This window comes from Nothoprocta perdicaria, unplaced genomic scaffold (genome assembly GCF_003342845.1).
Source record: "Nothoprocta perdicaria isolate Ctin4 unplaced genomic scaffold, notPer1 scaffold_12, whole genome shotgun sequence".
In the NCBI taxonomy this organism is placed as follows: Eukaryota; Metazoa; Chordata; class Aves; order Tinamiformes; family Tinamidae; genus Nothoprocta; species Nothoprocta perdicaria.
The window spans coordinates 686,647-701,416 of record NW_020454316.1 but is presented as its reverse complement, the minus strand read 5'-3'; the positions used below and the strand labels follow the sequence as shown (position 1 = coordinate 701,416).

Genomic DNA, 14,770 nt, shown 5'->3' with positions numbered 1-14,770 from the left:
GGGTGCCCCTGCAGCAGTGGGTGCCCCTGCGGCGATGGGTGCCCCTGTGGCGGTGGGTGCCCCTGTGGCGGTGGGTGCCCCTGCAGCAGTGGGTGCCCCTGCAGCGGCGGGTGCCCCTGCGGCGATGGGTGCCCCTGCAGCGGCGGGTGCCCCTGCAGCAGTGGGTGCCCCTGCAGCGGCAGGTGCCCCTGCAGCAGTGGGTGCCCCTGCAGCGGTGGGTGCCCCTGCGGCGATGGGTGCCCCTGCAGCAGTGGGTGCCCCTGCAGCGGCGGGTGCCCCTGCAGCAGTGGGTGCCACTGCAGCGGCGGGTGCTTGGGCAGTGCCGGGTCCCGGTGCAGTGAGAGGAGCCCTGCGGCGATGGGTGTCCCTGCAGCAGTGGGTGCCCCTGCGGCGGTGGGTGCAGTGAGAGGAGCCCTGCAGGCCCCCGCGCGGCCTCGCGGCGCTGCCGCTGCCTCCTGCTCTCAGGCTGCGAAGCCCTGCGGGAGCTGCGAGCACCGGGGGCCTCTCCGAGCACCCGTGTCCATCCGGGGGCAGTTGCCAGGGCAGCCCCCAGCCCTCCCTGAGCAGCAGGGAGTGAAAACCCACAATAAACATCAGCGTGCACAAGAGGTGCTGCGGTGCAGGGCATCTCTGCAGCCGTGGGGCTCTGCCTCCATCCCTGCAGCCCCCTGTCCCTGCAGCCCTCCATCCCCGTGTCCCTCCATCCCTCCATCCTCCTGTCCCTCTGTCCCTACATCCCTCTGTCCCTGTTGTCCCTCCATCCTCCTGTCCCCGATCCCTCTGTCCCTGCGTCCATCCCTCCAGAGGAGTGGTGCCCACTGTGCACACAGGAGGGGAAGGAAGGTTGCATCCACCAAAACACATCCATGAGCACTGCTGTGCAGAGTCAGGAGTTGGTTATTATTATTACTATTATTATTACTATTGCTACTATCATAGCTTTAATGCTTTTGCTGCTTTCTGGTCGCACACAGGCAGCAACCGACCTAGCTGCCAGTCCCCGCAGATGGACAGGGGCTGCAGGAGGATCCGCAGGGACAGGCAGGGGCTGCGGGAGGATCCGCAGGGATGGACAGGGGCTGCGGGAGGATGCGCAGGGATGGACAGGGGCTGCGGGAGGATCCACAGGGACAGACAGGGGCTGCGGGAGGATCCGCAGGGATGGACAGGGGCTGCGGGAGGATCCACAGGGACAGACAGGGGCTGCGGGAGGATCCGCAGGGACAGACAGGGGCTGCGGGAGGATCCACAGGGACAGACAGGGGCTGCGGGAGGATCCACAGGGATGGACAGGGGCTTCAGGAGGATCCACAGGGATGGACAGGGGCTGCGGGAGGATCCGCAGGGACAGACAGGGGCTGCAGGAGGATCCACAGGGATGGACAGGGGCTGCGGGAGGATGCGCAGGGATGGACAGGGGCTGCGGGAGGATGCGCAGGGACAGGCAGGGGCTGCAGGAGGATCCACAGGGATGGACAGGGGCTGCGGGAGGATGCGCAGGGACAGGCAGGGGCTGCGGGAGGATCCACAGGGATGGGCAGGGGCTGCGGGAGGATGCGCAGGGACAGACAGGGGCTGCGGGAGGATGCGCAGGGACAGACAGGGGCTGCGGGAGGATCCGCAGGGATGGACAGGGGCTGCAGGAGGATGCGCAGGGATGGACAGGGGCTGCAGGAGGATGCGCAGGGACAGACAGGGGCTGCGGGAGGATCCACAGGGATGGACAGGGGCTGCGGGAGGATNAGACAGGGGCTGCGGGAGGATCCACAGGGATGGACAGGGGCTGCGGGAGGATTCGCAGGGATGGACAGGGGCTGCAGGAGGATGCGCAGGGACAGGCAGGGGCTGCAGGAGGATTCACAGGGATGGACAGGGGCTGCAGGAGGATTCGCAGGGATGGACAGGGGCTGCGGGAGGATGCGCAGCCGGGGTCCCCTCCCGCTGTCCCGCTCCTGCCGGTGCCCGGCTCTGCAGCCACACAGCCCCTCGTGTCTCCGCAGGGACCTTCCGCGGCGTCTGCAAGAAGATCGACCACTTCCCCGAGGACGCGGACTACGAGCAGGACGCGGCCGAGTACCTGCTGCGTAAGTGTGCCTGCATCCCGGGGGCAAGCAGCAGGGCCCCCGCCGTTCCCCAGGCCCTTCCACCCCTCCGGCTGCAAGCCGGGCCTTGCTGCACTAATCCCTCCTTGTGGAGGCACCTTGGGGACAGGACCCAAACCTTGCCGTGGAGACAGGACGTGTCCCTGTGCCCGGCCTGGTCAGGACGCAACGACAGCCCCCATCCCTGGGCTCGTCCACAGCAGCGGCCCTGGACCGCTGCGGGGAGCACTTGGAAAGGGAAGAACCTCCAAACGGGCTGCTCTGCAAATGCCCCTGGCACACACGCGGCCGCGGGGGCTCTGCGCCGGGGGCAGCAGTGTGGGGTCCCTGATAGGGGGCTCAGCAGGGGTCCACGTTAGGGGTCTCAGTGTGGGCTCTGCGCCGGGGGGCTCAGCACGGGCTCCCTGTTAGGGGCTCGGCGCTCGTGCTGGAGCCCACGAGCACGCGGGTGCAGGGGGGCGGTGGGGCTTGGTAAGGAGCAGACAGCCCGTCCCAGGCCGGGCCCCTGGGGCCGCCCGGGCACTGAGCCCCGCTGGCCGCTCGCCCCGCAGGCGCCGTGAGAGCCTCCAGCATCTTCCCCATCCTCAGCGTGGGCCTGCTCTTCTTCGGGGGGCTCTGCGTGGCCGCCAGCGAGTTCTACAAGAGCAAGCACAACGTCATCCTCAGCGCCGGCATCTTCTTCGTGTCCGCAGGTGGGTGCCAGCATGGGGAGCCTGCAGGAGAAGGGCAAGGGAAAGGGAAAAGGGACTGCAAGGCCAGTCCCTCTGGCCCTGCAGAGCAAGCAGAGGAGGAGGCAGCAGCCGGAGCTGAACTGCTTCCCTAGGGAAAAACCCTCAGTGCCGGCTGCACTCCCAGTGCAGAGCCCCATCCCAGGGATGCTCCAGGCCTGCTGGGCACTCCAGAGATGGAGCATTTGCAGAGCAAAGCTCCTGAAACGGCCCTTTCTGGCATGGGAGCAGGGGCCACGGTGCCACGAGCCTCCGTCTCTTGCCAGGTCTCAGCAACATCATCGGCATCATCGTCTACATCTCGGCGAACGCCGGGGACCCGGGGCAGAGCGACTCCAAGAAGAGCTACTCGTACGGCTGGTCCTTCTACTTCGGCGCGCTGTCCTTCATCATCGCCGAGATGGTGGGCGTCATCGCCGTGCACATGTACATCGAGAAGCACCGGCAGCTGCGCGCCCGCTCCCGCGCGGAGCTGCTCAAGAAGGCGGCGTTCACGCGCCTGCCCCCGTACCGGTACCGCTTCCGCCGGCGCTCCAGCTCCCGCTCCACCGAGCCGCGCTCCCGGGACATGTCGCCCGTGAGCAAGGGCTTCAGCACCATCCCCTCCACCGACATCTCCATGTTCACCCTCTCCAGGGACCCCTCCAAGATCACCATGGGGACGCTGCTCAACTCGGAGCGGGACCACAGTTTTTTACAGGTGCACAACTCCATCCCCAAGGAGTTCAAGGAGGCTTTGCACAACAACCCGGCCAACAGACGAACGACGCCGGTGTGAGGGGGCCGCCGGCGCGGGCAGCGCCCTGTGTCGGGCTGCATGACGTGCTCCTCGTGACGGTGTACCCAGAGAAACCCCACTGCTACGGACAGCCCCACCGGCCCCCGCCCCAGCGGCCGCCTTTCCCCGGGAACGGCGCTTCCCGCGTCCCCTCCCGCGCCGGGACACAGCGGAACCACATGGGGACCCCTGAGCACGGCTGGCTCGCCAAGGCCACCGCCGTGCGCACTGCTCCTGTGTGTGCCATGGAGCTGTGACCTGTGGAGCCGTGTCCCATGGAGCCGTGTCCTGTGGAGCCGTGACCCGTGGAGCCGTGTCCCGTGGTGCCCGGCCGGCTCCGTGCAGAAGGAAGCGCCGGACGGGCCACGAGCGCTCGGGGAGAGCCGGGGCTGGGTTTCTCTCTGGCATTTCGTGCATGCATTAAATAGCTTGGAATTCAATTTTGTCATGTTGGGTTGGAAGAAACATCCCTTTGCCTTGTCCTGGGCTCCTGAAAGGGCTTCCTTTTTGCCTTCCTCCCTTTCTCCTTTCCTCCTTCTGGTGCACTCAGATCGTGGCGGGACTCGGGAGCAGAATTCCTCCAGTGAGTGGCAGCCACTAGGCAGTATCTGATTAACTCCCGGCGCGGCGGGACCATGAGGTAATTCCCTAAGCGGAGCGGGGCCGCGCGGTGCCCGGGCGCTGCTGCCGGGCTGGGGGAGCTGCGGGAGCAGCCGGGCCAGGGGCCGCGGCGCCGGGGCGCGATGCTGTAATGGAACATGACTGGGAGATTAATGAGCAAAACACCAATAAAAACGTCCAGTTTGGCAAGCGCTGCTGGCTGCGGCCGCCGGGACGCGGCGCTGCGGGGAGCTCGGGCAGCGCCGGGCGCGCGGGGGACCCTTTCCCACCCCAGAGTGGGTGCAAGGAGCCGCACGTGGCCGGGGTGTCCCCGGTGTCCCCATGCAGGGGGATGCGGCACTCGGAGCCCCGCATCGTGCCCGGGGTTTGTCCTGGAGGCCGGTGCTGGCAGGGCCGCGCCGGGCCGGGATGCGGCGGGAGCCGCGGGCTGGCAGGAGGACGTTCAGGCTCTAAACGTCACCGCGGGGACTTGGCTGCGGGCGCGGGGCCACGCGGCTCGCTGCGGCGGGCGGGCGGGCGAGCGGGGCAGCGGCTCAGCGGCCGGGACCCAGCTTCGTGGGTCACTTACTGGGGATCGGCCTGAGCTGCGGACAAGGGGCCGGATCCCCCCGCCGCGCCCGGGGCTGCGGCCAGGACAGCGCCTGTCACCCGGGGCCAGCGCCGACCACCTGGGGCCGGCAGCGCCCCCGGGCTCCCGCTCCCGGTAAATGGGAACACCTGGTGCTGCTTGGCTGGTGATAAATACCCTGGTCCTGGAGCAGGGGCTCTTAGCTGCCGGTTCTGGCTCCCCAGGGAGAGCAGCTGAGCCCTGCAGCCCATCCCAGGTGGATCTGCTTCCTTGTGCGTCTCGGCTCCCATCCACCCTGGAGGCTGCTGCGGTGGAGCAACACCTCGGTGGAGCTGCTGGAGCAACAGCTCTGCCCCCGAGTAAGGCTTTGCCTTTTCTCCCGGTGCTTCTCCGCAGGGCGCCCTGGCCAGGGCAGGCAGCCCCTCGCGCCGAGATGCTCCCGGGGCCCTGCACCGCTCCGGTTGTGGGGCTGGTGGCAAAGAGCGCCCGTGTAAGGGGCTTCAGGCTCTGTGCGGATCCTTCATCTTCATTAAGGTTTATTTGCTACTCTTGCAGAGGGCTTTTGTACAGGAAGACTTATTCACATGCTAATTGAGCCTCTTAATTGCAGTAGCTGTTGATTGCATGTATTAAAAACAGTTGAAGAGGGGTAGCATCCCCATCCTGGGGAGCGTGTGAAAACAAAGCAGAGACTTGTTGTGCGCGGCACGGGTGGCAGCCCTGAGCTCACCTGGAGCTCGCTCCCTGTCCCCCTGGTGCTCCTTGCAGGGCTGTTCTGCTAATGCATTAGTGCCCTACCAATGCCAGTGCATTAATGGATCCCAGAGCGCTTGCTGGAGCTCTGCCTGCCTGTGGCCAAGGCTGGCAGGTCGATTGGGTAGAAATGCACTAGTGGAGGTCATGTTCAGACCCCGTGCGAGGCCGGTGACCTTCTCTCTCCACGGCATTGACGGATTGATTGGATAAAACACAGATTAGGGATCCGTGCGTGCCGAGAAGCTGCGGGAGGCGGCGCAGGAGGGCGGCGCTGCAGCCCCCGCATCCCGTCCGTGCACTGTTCCCTCCGGCGCCTCCCTAACCAGGCTGCTCAATGCGTAAAGCAGCTCCCAGCCGGAACACCGGGGCGGAGAGGGGGATGTGGGTGCCGCGGGAGCTGGGGCTGCGGCGGGCCCCGATGGCCGCTGATTTACGGTGTTTACCGCCCCGCGCGATGTCTCCTTCGTGCCAGCGGCCGCCGTCTGCAGGAGAAAATCGATACCCCGGTGAAATCCAGAGGCACCGATATTTCTCAGAGAAGCGCAAATCAATACGGATTTCTTAACAGGTTTAATTTCAATACCCGAAAGCGCCCGTCCGGCCCGTTTCCCGACCTTTCCCTCCTCCCGGCAGGAAGATTAAGAAGACTTGTTTCAATCCAAGGAATTGAGCTGGCGAATGCCCCTCGGTGTTTCTCCGTGCTGGATGTGGGTGTGTGATCCTGCAGCACGTGGGAACCACACAGTCCATGGCCCCACGTCCAGAGCCTTGGAAGCCCCCGGGAAGCAGGGAGCAGCTGGAAGCGGGTCCGTGTCCCCAGCTGCCTCCGGATCCCCCATCCCGCTCCAGACCCTGATGCACGAGCGAGCCCTGCTCTGGAGCAGGCCAAGTTAAGCCCGTGTGGGGCTGATTCACCCCTGGGTGCCTCGGTGCAGCTCTAGATCCTCGCTCACTCGTTGCAGCGTGTGCTGGCTGCACCGAGCAGGGCCCGGGGTTACGCGGCCGCTGCCCCGCGGCTGATCCGGCTGCGCTGGAACAAGCCCGGCCCGTCTGGGAGCGACGGCGCCCGAGCAAACGTGTCCGCTAAGGTCAGCGCCTATCATTTCAATGTCAAATATAATAGCGGCCGTTGCCATGGGTTACTCGTGTCTCATCGTGAATACGCGAGCGATCCACACGGCTGGAATCACAGGGAGCTGCTCCAGGGCCCTTTCCCGCAGCCGCCGGCCCTTCCTCTTGCTGGTGCCGCGGGCGGCACCTATTCCCGCACTCTACACCTGGAGTTTTGGTTGCTGCGCGTGGTGCGTCTGCAGTTCCAACCGCTGCAGCGGAGCAAAGCCGGGGCTGCCCCTGCCGGGCTGCACGAGCCGCGCGGGCGCAGAGGGCCCCGAAGGGCAGCGCTCGGCAGGTAACTTTCCATGCAGCCATGCAGCGGGAGCCAGGAGGGTGCCCGGAGCGCCCTGGAGGGCAGGCGCTCCGTGGGCAGCCTCCTGCCCGCATCCTCTGCTCATTCCTGCCCGCTGTGCTGCTTTGCACGCTCGGGCCTCGCTCCCGCAGCCTCGGGGTGCAGCGGTTCATGGGGCGCTTGCTGGGCACCCCGCGGGCAGCAGCGGCTCCCGCGGCGCCGCTGGGTGATGCTGAGGGCAGCGGCACCTCCTCTGTGGGACCCGGCTCTCCCCATCGTTTCACCACCGCAGACCACGCTGAGCCCGTGGTCCTGCCTGCTTGTGCCTGAACTAACACGGGGTCCAATCCAGTGAGCAAAGGTCCCCGCTCCAGGTCCCCTTCCTTCGGGCCAGCTCCGCCTTCCTGCTCCATTTTTATCAATTTTCAGCGTTTTTTGCTCTCTGATTAAGCAGCTTCCTCTCCCTCCCTGGTTTCCTTAGCGACCCTCCCTGCGCCGGCCGCATTAGCATTCCCGGCGCGGCCGGAGCGCGGAGCCGCGCGGCAGCCGCTCGCCCCACGCTGCTTCCTCGCGTTTCCTGCCTCCTCCGGCCTCCCGGGCGGCGGAACCACCACGTTCCCGCAGCCGGCGGCTCCGCTGCCCAGCTCCCCCGCGGCCTCTCCTTGCACCGGCTTCCCGGCGCTCCGGAGCCGCCGCGCGACGTTCGTCTCCGTCGTCGTCTTCCAGCTCTTTGGTGCTCTAAAGTTTCTCTTTTCTTTAATAACACACAGGTCCTTGGGAAACTGCAAGGAGTAGCGTTAAGAAGCATCTTGGTAAGTTTATTTTGATGAAATACAATAATTATCGTGCTTAGCAGCTGTTGCTATTTAAAATAAGAAAAAACGGGGCTTGCATTGAAAATGTTTTGTAAACCATGTGCACCAACAATCTGTTCCAATGAAACCAGCCATTATGGAAACCGCATAATAGCGGGAGCTCATTATGGAAAGTTAAATTGCAAATCATATTTTGTTTCAAATGAGCTAGATGAATGCACAATTTGCCTCAAAGAAAGAGTTTAGGAGGCCTGTGTCGCTGCCAGCGCTGAGGCTCCGGGGCTGCAGCTGCGGATTGTCCGTGTCAGCCCAGGAAGCTTGGGATTCAAAGGAGCCTTGGAGAGGGGGAAGCAGGAGGAGGGCGGGCGGCTCGCGGCGCTCACAGGCGCTCCGTGACTCTCCTGAGCCGAGCTGCGGAGCTGGAGCGCTCGGCTCTGCTGGCAGACGAGCCCGGAAGCGCCGGGTGCCTGGGAAAAGGTGTTGGGAAGCGGCTGTGGATGCTGCAGTGGAGCCAAATCCTGCACTTCGCTGGTGCAAAGCCGGCATGGTGCCCACACCACGGGAGCGGGGAGGAACCTCCTGCCTTGGGAGCCGCAGCCGTCCCCGCGCCGGCCGTCCCCACAGGGGCCCCTGCCAAGGTGTGATTTGGGGACGGGGAGGCAGTTCCTGGTGTTCCAGCACCGCCTTTGTCCTCCACCTTCCCAAGGCTGTTGGTAGGTATGGGATAAACGCCACCGAGCTCCGTTTGGCGTTACGGTCTCGCTGAGTCAAAGCAGTAGTCCATGCTCCTGTGCCCGTGGGGTCCGGTGGGAGTCCCACCGTGGCCAGCAGGTCCCGGAGACGGGGCCGTGGAGGCTGCGGGAGGAGCAAGGGCAGGAGAGGGATCCGGAGGGAGAGCGGCCGCGCGATGCACCAGGACGGGGACCCGCGGCTGGGCACGGAGCCCACAGCTGCTCTGCGTGTCCTCACGGCCAATTTCAAGCCAGTAGCCCAGCAGCAAACCAGCAAAAGTAATCGAAAAGGCTAAAAAATGCTCTAAGCCATAAATAGCAAATACTTAGAACTGCAGGCTACCTTTTAAAGCACTTTTTGTATTTTATTTGTATGCAGGGCGCTCTTCCCGGTGCAGCCTGGGCTAGGCGGAGTGCTGGGAAGCCCAAGGCCCTGTCTGTTTGCGCCTGGTGTCCGCAGGGTGCAGGACGGAGCGGGAGCAGCCGCGCGCTCCGGATGGGCTTCCCAGGGAGCCGGGGCCTGCCGGGATTCAGCTGCTGCCAGGGACGCGCCAGGGGCTCCCTGCGTGCGGCTCCGGGTGCTGCCGGGCCCCTTGCTCGCCCGTCTGCCCCTTTGCGGGGTTTATCCTCCAACACCCTGCTGAAGTGTTCCCCATTGTGCAAAGTTCCCATTCCTCACCAATGCTGCACCGAGAGCTTCTGGAGCTGCCAGAGCTCCAGGAAAGATGGATCCCAGCCACACGATGGGAAGTGCTCTGCAAGGTGCAGGTCAGGATCTGCCTCTGTGTCCTGGTCATCCTGGGCTGTGTCTGTCCTGCAGCGCAGGGGAAGGAGGCTCCTGGAGCACAGAGGGTCCCTCTGTCACCAGCCTCGCTGGGGCCAGCTCCGTGGCCAGGACAAGGGACGTGGAGGCTGTGCCGGGTGTCTGCGTGGAGTCTTGGCCTCGCGAGCTCGTGGCCGCTTTGGGAAGGGGACCTTATCACGGCATCAGTGAGCGCCGGTGACTCACAGGGAGGATGACTCAAAGGAGGGATGGAGTCCACGTGTCCATAGCCCATCCCGACGCGTCCCCGTGCGCAGGGGCTCTGTGCAGCATCCACAGCTGTGTCTGCGGCTGGAGATAGCGGCCGAGCTGCCGGGAGGGAGCGCCGGGAAGCGGCCAGGGGCCTTTGATCCCCTAATTAACTTGCATTGGAATGTGTTAGCAGGCAAAGGAGGAGGAGGGGAGGGAGGGTTGCTTTGATGTGTGGGGCAGAAGGGCGTCCAGGACACCGCACAACGGGCAGAGCTTAGCGGGGACGGAGGAGCTGGAGGCAAAGCCCGGGAGCAGGAAGGGGCCGAGCGGGACGGGCACGTTGATGCTCCCGCCTGGGTGTTGCAGCCGCAGCCCCTCTGCCTCCCTGTGTGCGGAGCAGCCGGGCGGGAGCGGAGGCTCCCAGGACCAGCACGGGGTCCGGAGGTCGCTCCTGCCCCGCCGTGCAAGGCGGCCGGGAGCCGCGGGCCGTGGCCGTCGTGCTGGCCTGGGGTCCCCGCGCTCCTGGGAAGCGGGCTCGGGAACGGCCCTTTCCCGCGGGAATGCCAGGCACCGGGGATGGATCCCAGCCTTGATCCCGGTGCTGAAATGACCTCTAGTGGCAAGAGGTGCCCGGTGTGCTCTGCTCCGCTGCCGCTGCGAAGGGTCAGCCTGGGCTGGCAAATACCTACGTGTATGCACATATATGTGTGTGTGTGTGTATATATATATATGTATACATACCCATAGTGTGCCCCCTGCGCCTGCCCCTTTCCCTTGCTGTCTGTGTGCTCTGAGTTCTCCAGCTGTGGCTTTGCTCCGTGCCACCTGCCCTGTTTCGGACCCAGTGCAACCAGTAGTGCCATAAGCTGCAGGTCCTGTTTGTCCTCTTGCCATGGTGACTCTGGAGCCTACTGATGGCACAGGGAGCATTCAGTATGCACCACTTTGGCCTGCATTGCGTCGCTCCCTGGGGCTGGGCGGGCACGGAGAGGGGACACGGAGCCTCCCTCCGCTTCGGCTCCCACTCGGTGCTTTCACAGCCCCGTTCCTGCCCACTGTGCAAACCCTGCCGCCAGGCCGGGGCGAGGGCGGCCCAAAGGAGCAGCCAAAGGGAGGAGCAGCCACACGGTGCCTGGATCCTTCCCCAGGGCCCCCTGGGCACAGCGGTGACACAGGGGTGCAGACCCCGCTCCACAGAGGAGCTGTTCCCAGGAGGCCACGAGCTCCCGGTGGGACGAGCTTGCGAGGGGACAGCAGGGGAGCAATGAGCCCCAGGCTCCTGCAGAGCGCCCGTGTGGCCTCTGCCTCCCCGAGGCGAAGGATGAGTGCCTCGCGGCTCGTGAAGCCGCAAGGTCACCCTGGGCCTGCTGCGGGCAGCGAGCAGGAGGTGTAGAGCGGCACTGGAGCCGCCGGGAGCCACGCGCTCCCGCGGGAAGGGCTCTCGCTCCGAGCGCCCGCGGTGCTTTGCGCTGGCGAGCTGCTCCGGGCTGCTTGGGTGCGCGATGGAGCGCGTCTGGTCCCTGGCACCCGTCTGGTCCCAGCGCCGCCGGCTCCGGCTCCTTCCCGGCATGCAGGCGCTTCCGAGCCCCTAGGTGGCAACTCGCTCCGGCCGGCGACACGGAGCCTTGTCCGCGCTGAGCTGCACGGGGCTCCGTGTGCAGGGCAGTGGGACCTGGCCGGGTCCCTGCAGCGCGCGAGGCTCCCATCCAGCCCCGCCGCTTCCTCAGATGCTCCCCAGTGCCGGCCAGCCCGGCTGCAACGCGGGCTGGCACCAGGGGCTGCTCTGGCACTGGGGGTGCTCCGGCGCCGGGTTCATTCCCGGACATCCCGGCCTGCACCTGCTGCCGTACAGGACATATACAGGACATGTCATATGGGTCATGTCATACGGGTCATGTCATACGGGTCATGTTGTACAGGACACGCCTGCACGGAGCAGGCGCGACCACTTCCCCTGCCTGAGGTTTCTCTGAACCGTCTCCAGCAGAACTGGCTTTTCTCCGGTGCGGCACAAGGCTCAACAAAAAGGGCATCACTCGACAAGCTTGGAGATGTCCCTAAATGGGGAACGAGTTGGCTACGGGCATAGGCAGCAACACAAAACTCGGGACACAGGGGACAGGGCCTGGCAAAGGTCCCCATGCGCGGGGTGGGAGCTGGAGCGGGGCCAGCTCCAAGCAGGAATGAGGGGCGGGGGTTTCTGGTTAATTAGGGGGAGCAACCCCTGGAATGACCATCCTGGGCTTGTGCTCGCTGCTTCAAGCCAAGCCAGGTTGTTTTTCCTTCAGCCTGTGCCCTGCGCTGCGTTTCAGTGCCGCTGGCAGAAGATGTTGCTGCCCTCATTCCAAGTCTGTAGGGTCCGAGTAAAAGGAGGCAGCGGCCCCGCGGCCAGAGACGTGCCACCCTTGGGAGGTGCACGGGCAAACGACACTGACCGTGAGCGGTTTGTGGGTGCAATGATAAAGATGGGACTTGACGACCGTGCCGCAGCCCTCGCTGCAGCTGTGGTTCCGGGGCGCCCCTGCTCCCCTCTGAGCCCACAGCTCCTTGGGTGATCCGCTTTGGGCACACGGTTTTGGTGACGATCCTTGAAAACCAGTAAGGTACCAGCAACAGGAGACCCGGGTCATCTTGGTGTGTGCAGGAAGCAGAGGGCGGGCGATGCAGGCAAGCAGGAGCAGGTGAGAATCTGGGTTTCCTCTTTTTTTTTTTTTTTTTTTTTTGTGCATTAATTACAGCATCCTTGTTAATTACAGCGTCCTTGTTAATTAGGGCTTAGCCCCAAGCAGTGCCCTGCTCGGAGCCGTGCCGCCTCGGAAGCGGCGCCCGCGACGCCGTCCGTGGCCTGCGGAGCTATGTGGCTGGTCTGGCCTGACCGGCCCGCGCGGGATCCCGGCTCCGGCGGCGCCGCTTCCCCTTCCCATGGGACTCGCGGCTGGAGCTGGGAAAAGCAGCTCCCTGTGCCAGCAGCGCAAACAGGAGGGGAGCCGCAAAGCCGCGACTTGCACACCTCTGCCCTGCCGCCGTGCGGGGCCTTTCCGCGGCGCGGCACAACCGGTGAGCCCGCGGGTCCCCGCGCTCCGGCGGCACCGCGGCCATCCCGGACGGGAGCGTCCGTGTCCGCGCAGCTCGGCCCTGCGGGCCGCCCTGCTCAGTCCCACCCAGTAACTGAGCGGCGTTTCCCAGCCCGCTCCTAAGGATGTGCAAGGGTAAAAAAAATCTTTAAATCTTTATTCCTCTTTTATTTATTTATTTATTTATTTTTAAATTTAAACTCCTCTGTCTGAAGTAGAAGAGTGGCAACACAACCTGGATAATCTGTGTTTTAGGTTGCTCTGCAGAACCTCGAGGACAGGTTGCTGGGTGCGTGAGAAGGCAGACAGGCTGAAGGCTCCAGAAGCAGCAGAAAGCTGCAGGAGCAGTGGCGGTGCCGGACGCGCTGCCCTGGCGGCACAAGCGGCCGTGGGGACGCGGGATCCTCCGGACCCACTGGGAGGCCAGACACTGGAGACTAAACACAAGGCAGCTGCTCCCTCCTCTCCCGCAGGGACAAGTTGCTTTTCCCAGCACCTTACAGAACTTCCCATCCGCACCTGGCTGCTTCCCGCAGTGTGCGTGAAACCCCTAATGGCAGGGTTCAGCTATCAGAAGTTTCTAGCCTGGTATTTTAAAGTTTTTGTTTATTTTTTTCCCTCCAAGCCCATCAGTCTTCACTGTTACTTAAATAAACAGATATATTTGTCCTCAGATTGATTTGTTTGCAATAGCGTGGCATGAGCTGATATTCAAAAGGCTTCTTTGAAACATTTAAGTGAAAGACTCTCCTTTGTAAATCTGAAGCTGTTGACTGATAAATGGGTTGTACACACAAGCAGTACATGGCTTTGAGCAGCTGGGGGTTTTAATCATGACTAATAAAAATGTGACACCCATGGTAATGTGACAAATATTAATTGTGTAATTTTATTTTCTGCAGAATATTAGCGGGCAAACAACTTGTGAAGGAAAATGAGGATTCACATATAAATGCGCATAGTATAAATTATTTCATTTTGTAAAAACCTCATATATTTGAAAAGAATTTAAAATATGCATTATACATCTGTGAAAATACAAATGGCTCCTTTGCTAAAAAGCAATAACCTCTAATGAACCATTAGTAGCTATCATAAATTGCAGTCACTGCCCCGTAATGAAAACTATAATATGAAAATGATTTTTCTGTCCTCTTGCACAGTTTATTTTGCCTGTTTACCCTGCACTTTTAATCTCTTATTCCTGTTCCTTGAGCTTTGTTCCCCGTTCTCATTATGTTCTCTCTCATCTCTTAATGCCGTGCCTTTGATGGCCTGTTTGGGTGGGGACAGAGGCGGCCGGCGTGTCCCAGATCCAACAGGTTGTCCCCTCCCTGCCACCTTGTGCCACGAGGCCGGGTCTGGGCCACCAGCCAGGCCCCGAGATCTCCCTAAACCTGCCTGGTTTGGGGCACGCTACAGGGTGACACTAGGGACACGGGGCGGTGGCAGGAGCAGGGGGTGACACTAGGACACGGGACAGCAACGGGTCTGAAGCGGCAGGCCCTGTGGGGAGGTGACGCTGGGGGCACCTGCAGGACCAACGCGTGGCAGGACAGGGGACACCAAGTGGTGGCAGCCCTGGGCCTGGTGACACTGTGGACATGTGGGGTCACATTGGTGACATAACATGGCAGCCAGGACAGGGGGTGACACTGTGGACACGGGGCAGCAGCAGGCCGGGGCGGAGGGGACACCGGGAACACGGGACAGCAGCCACTCTGCTATGGTGGCAGGTGGGTGACATTGTGTTATTGGACAAGGCAAGCCCCTTGGGGAGAACAATGCTGGGAGTATGGGAAGGCGCCGTCCTGTTGAGGTGAGGGGGACAGGGGTGACACTGGTGACATGGGCAGGGACAACCCAGTGCGGGCAGACCCCGGGATGGGTCCCGATGACCGCGGCATGGCGGCCGCGCTGAGGGGGTGACACTGGTGACACGGGCAGGGACAGCCCAGTGCAGGCAGACCCCGGGATGGGTCCCGAGGACCGCGGCATGGCGGCTGGGCTGCGGGGTGACACTGGTGACACGGGCAGGGACAACCCAGTGCAGGCAGCCCCCGGGACCGCGGCATGGCGGCCGCGCTGAGGGGGTGACACTGGTGACACGGTGACACAGCCCAGTGCGGGCAGACCCCGGGATGGGTCCCGAGGACCGCGGCATGGCGGCCGCGCTG

At 63.6% G+C, this 14,770-nt stretch overlaps 1 protein-coding gene across 1 annotated transcript in view; it reads left to right on the top strand.

Moving 5' to 3' along the window:
- Nucleotides 1–4,222, top strand: part of CACNG3 (calcium voltage-gated channel auxiliary subunit gamma 3) — a 14,047-nt gene extending 9,825 nt beyond the window's left edge. Inside the window, exons 2-4 of the mRNA XM_026054104.1 lie at nucleotides 2,001–2,084; nucleotides 2,654–2,794; nucleotides 3,097–4,222. Coding sequence (XP_025909889.1) covers nucleotides 2,001–2,084; nucleotides 2,654–2,794; nucleotides 3,097–3,608 — 737 coding nt within the window. The 3' untranslated portion in view covers nucleotides 3,609–4,222. The remainder of the gene's footprint in view (nucleotides 1–2,000; nucleotides 2,085–2,653; nucleotides 2,795–3,096) is intronic.
- The last annotated feature ends 10,548 nt before the right edge of the window (nucleotides 4,223–14,770 follow it).